Raw genomic sequence first — 5,000 nt, 5'->3', positions numbered from 1 at the left:
GGGGGGGGGGGGGGGGGGTCCCCTGTGGTCCCCAGGGGGCCCCGGACCACTGGTTGATAACCACTGGGTTAAATCTTTAGGCCCCTGCCTGGCGGAGTGTGTTGGTGCTATGGTGCTATGGCCTATTCTCCCTCAAGTCTTCGGAAAATGTCCAAATTGCAAAATGTTGTTACAATCTAGCTAAGACAGATAATGACTGACCGACCGTTAATGACATTAATGGTTATTAGAACACCACAGTTGAGTGATACATTAATAATTACAAGTGCCCAGTGCTGTTATCAGCACTGGGACTCTTGTCCAAATCAAATTACTTTGGTTTGGAACTAATTGTTGTATAATCCTTTTATATCTTAAAAACACATCTTCCTCTGTCTCTGTCTCACAGACACACATTGTGACACGCCGCGCTATCTTAGCAGACGTGTGTATCACGATGACCTTTCGCTGATATGAAACCGGAACTTGTGGAGCATGGTATTTACATACGAGTTGTGTAGCCCAGACTGTGAACTCTCCTGTTCCTACGTCAGTGACGGTCACTGTAACAACAGCAGCACTTCCTGTTTAGCGTTGGCGGTCGGCTATTGACATTAGCCTGTGTTTATGCTGGGGAGAACGGCCGAAAGGTCTAACAGTGTGGGAACTAAACCTTTTTGAGACAGGGATGCTAGCTGAGTGTCACAGGACGCTTTTATGTAAAATAAAAATAAAGTCTAATAAAAATAATAAAAAGGCTGGAAATAGAGTGGTTTCACTCAGATTTTGCTATGTTTTAAACAAGTGGTACTGGTCAACACGGAATTAGGTATACACATGTGATGGGGAAAGGGTTCCATGCATACAGCATCGTCTTATTAGTGTCTTATTCGATATCTCCAGGTCAAGATACAGAGAAAATATCGTATTTCTTTCAAAATAGCAAACACTGACGTGATGTCAGCACTGTGTCATCTGTAAGCCTACTTGTGCTATTTCCTATGCATTGTTTGAACGTACAGCTTCATTATCAGCTATACAATTTTGTCAGGTTCCTTTCATCGTTCATCTGTTCTCTATTCATTTGCATTGTGGATATAGTCTTTGTATATGAATGTGTGCCACTTCAGATGTTATGGTGAAGCAGACAAGATTTAGCTTTTTTTTTTTAAATATACGTGGCACTGGCAGCAGAAGCTAGTGAATAATCAGCGTAAATAAATAGATCAATATAATTGCCATGAAAATCTCTAAATAAATATACAGTACTTATCCTAATATAAAGTGGGACATTACTGAGCTAATAATCCCCCCTACCAAAGACTCGGAATGTATTTGACAAATGCATTTTTCATGCTATTATGTCACCAGACAATTACATTATTATTAATCTTCTGCCCTTTGTTTTTAATTAAAAATAATAATAAAAATACAGTACACGCCCCCTGCTCTCAGAGTGTTGGCATGCATAGACCATGAGGGTCTCTTTGAGTTGAGAATCCAACGCCCATTCAGTCTTGAATGTCTCTCCTCTCTGCCCTTTGGTTTCCTGTCCCGCTGCATTGACCTATCTGAAACAAAGAATAACAAGACAGGGCCTAATGGTGGCCTATAGGCTTCCCCGTGTGGGAACGCACTGTATCTATATTCCCTGGGTCCGCCCTGACCCCTAACCCTATTTGGACCCTGGGAACACATTGATATGCATATTTTGTGAAGATTGCCTAACACAAGTTTTTGTTAAGGATGTTTTTTTGGGGGGCTGGTGTACAGCACCCAGGAACCTACTGTACAGTAAACTCACCTTCTTGCCATGCCTTAGTTAGCATAATCATGTTGTTTTCACCACACAGAAATATGATCCAAACAATATCCATCCAGGCAGATAAAACAACCTGTCATGACAGAGGCTCACTGTGTGTGTGTGTGTGTGTGTGTGTGTGTGTGTGTGTGTGTGTGTGTGTGTGTGTGTGTGTGTGTGTGTGTGTGTGTGTGTGCGTGTGCGTGCGTGCATTTAGTATTGGCTGTCATCGCAAGACTGTCAATTAGTGGCAGCCTGTCAGTCAATTCTTTCCATGACAGCCTGTGCTACCCAGTCAGGAACTTACTCTGTAGATGACAACAGTATATACTGTAGAGTGCATATTGGCAAAGCAAGAGCTCAGACATTGCAGGGTTGCAATCATTAAATATATTGTTTGTTCATACACTTGCCTTCCCTGCTCTCATCGGACGCGATTCATCAAGCACTTTACACCCATATTACGCCAATATTTTGAACCTACCGGCATTTCCGACAATTCCTGCGTTAGTGGTCAGATTTATACATTTTTCATTGTCGTGGTTTATGCGGGAGATCCGTCGGGAGGTACGCCAGCTCTCAGCTTGAAGCTTGCATATGTCATTAGAATGCTTCATGCTAAATCAATTTCAATAGTGCCAAACATCAAATAAAATTCTGCCGAACATTTGCCAACACATTCATTTAAAAGATTTAAAAAAATATGTCAAACGATCGATGTATTGCTTGCACAGCCTATGCAGAATATAGACATGATGCAAATTCCACAGATTTGTATTTATCACCCTATCAGTTGAATGTAGTTGTCTTACGTTAATATTTTATCATACAGTAGTACTGTGTTTTATTTTTCTGTCATTAATGTTTTATGTCCGCATTCATCATGACGTACACCTGTGATCCGCACAAAATGGGACATAGGCACTAGTCTGCTTGGTGAATTGCACGTCGGTTTTTGCTTACAGAATATACACCGGATTTAGTCACTTTATTTACACGCTATTTACGTCCAGATTAATTTTGCCTCCCAGTGAGTGCCTGGCATATGCCATAGCGTAGAATGTGACCTTAACTTCTTTACATAGACTTGGTTCATGGCAAGAATCCTTGGTAGACTGGACCCACAGTGGTGTAGGGATGGGACGATAATCGATATTATTGTTTATCGTGACAAAAAACACTCATGATAATCGTATCATGGAGATTTAATTAATCGTGATATCGTCCTCCGTCATGCACTGGGATCAATTCACCTTTTATTTGCCGAGCTGCATTTAAACCCTCTATAGTTGGTAAAAGGTACTTATAATATACGTATAGTAGTTTTTTCACTCTCTATAAAATGTCTTTGCCAATGTTCCGCCCCAGGATAATGGATTTTGATTATCGCGATAATATCGTAAATCGCGGAAATATCGTCCCAGCCCTACAGTGGTGTCAGGTTAGGGGGAAAGTGCTTGTTTGGTAATACAAAATGTATCTGCATGCTTCCTTATTGACTAACGCTGCATTTAGTCAGGCTCTGTGTGGCGTTCAGCGTGTGACTTCATACAGTATACCTCCAATGAGTTGCTTTGCCCTGCCGTCCAAACAGTTTTCAGTGAGTGCTAGTGTGGAAAACCAGATTGTCTTCGTAAAACTCTCAATTTAATGCTTTGAAGATATGCAGAGCACAAGAAGAAACTACCAGGATTTTCATGGGTAATAACTAAGACATGCAGGAGTGGGTCTTTAACTTAGGAAATAGTTTGTTTATGTACAACGATATTTCTGAAGCTGTGAATAGACAGATGGTTCTGGTTCTTTAACCACTTAAACCCACTAGTCTTAGTGAAACTGACCCAGTTTTTCCATCTACACCAAATCTGCCTTTTTTTGGTAAATGTTCCCGCCAGAATAGGCTTGCTCGAATTGAAGTGGTTAAGTGCCGCTATTTTGTAGATCTGTAGATTTGAAAAATTGTGAAAAGTCTTTGAATATTTTTCACCCGATTCTATTAATGTCTTTAGAAAAACTCATGTTTCTATCATCAGTGGTTCTCAAACTTTATCTTGTCAAGGACGCCCAAAATTATAGGTATTTGGCCACGGAACCCCAATATGTTGTTCCAGGGACCTCCAGTAGCAAAGATTTGAGTTACAAAGGTTTGCTTTGGAAATGATATATTCAAAGATTTGCACACATTTTCACGATGTTTCAAAAATGGCAGATCTACGAGCTTGCTTGTATATCTGCTCTGGTTCAATAGCTAAAGTACAAAATAATTCCAGGTCAGTAAAAAACACGTAAAAAACCTTTTCCACCAGTGGTTTTGACCTCGTGTCTGTCTGTGTCCCCTTGGTCCAGGTGTTTCGCACAGACTTCATCACAGCCATGAAGCTGCCGGACTCGGCCCAGATGGGCCCTGATGACTTCTACGTGCTGTCTGACCCCTGGAGGCAGGAGTGGGAGAAGGGGGTGCAGGTCCCTGCCAACCCCGACATCATACCTGAACCTGTAGTCAGGTACGTACACAAACCCTGACATCATACCTCAACCTGTAGTCAGGTACGTACACAAACCCTGACATCATACCTGAACCTGTAGTCAGGTATGTACACATTAGGGCATTCACCAAATATTCGACTATTCGAATATTCGAATATCAAAGTCACTATTCAACGTTGTTCACCGAAGTCGAATATTCGCTTATTTTTATTTTTCAGTTTTTTGTCTTTAAAAAAAAAAAAAATCTTCATGGTTTATAAAGCTTGGCTTGATAGGAAGTCATAAGAACCCTGACAAGCACTTGGAATTGTAGGTATTACATTTAATGTGACTCGGTTCCACAGATAAATATTGTGAAAATAGCAGATCTACATGCGCTGCGAGGCGTTGTGAGCATGTAGATCGGCTATTACATGCGGTTGAATAATTCGAATACTAAAAATCACTATTCGTGAAAGCCCTAGTACGTACACATCGGTGGTTCGAATCCCGGCTCCTCCTGTCCACACGTCGAAGTGTCCTTGGGCGAAACACTGAACCCCACATTTGCCTCCAATGAGTCGGCCGGTGCAAGCGTGCCACCGTTGGTGTGTGAAAGTGGGAAGTGAGGACGCTGGCGTCGACTGTTCGCCGCTTCACCTCCCAATGTGTGAATGAATGAACCGTTGTAAAGCGCCTTGAGCACTTGGAAAAGCGCTATAAAAATGCAATTCATTATACCTGAACCTGTAGT

The 5,000-nt window shown here is 41.6% G+C and overlaps 1 protein-coding gene across 1 annotated transcript in view; it reads left to right on the top strand.

The window, feature by feature from the left end:
• The window catches only part of jade2 (jade family PHD finger 2), a gene marked incomplete at its 3' end in the record, with an annotated part of 304,044 nt that overhangs the window by 97,761 nt on the left and 201,283 nt on the right, over positions 1 to 5,000 (top strand). The window contains 1 exon segment of the mRNA XM_080749428.1: positions 4,127 to 4,284. Coding sequence (XP_080605554.1) covers positions 4,127 to 4,284 — 158 coding nt within the window.

Source organism: Nannobrachium achirus (assembly GCF_963921795.1).
Source record: "Nannobrachium achirus genome assembly, chromosome: 19".
NCBI classification, from domain to species: Eukaryota; Metazoa; Chordata; class Actinopteri; order Myctophiformes; family Myctophidae; genus Nannobrachium; species Nannobrachium achirus.
This window is presented reverse-complemented; position numbering and strand designations above follow the sequence as displayed.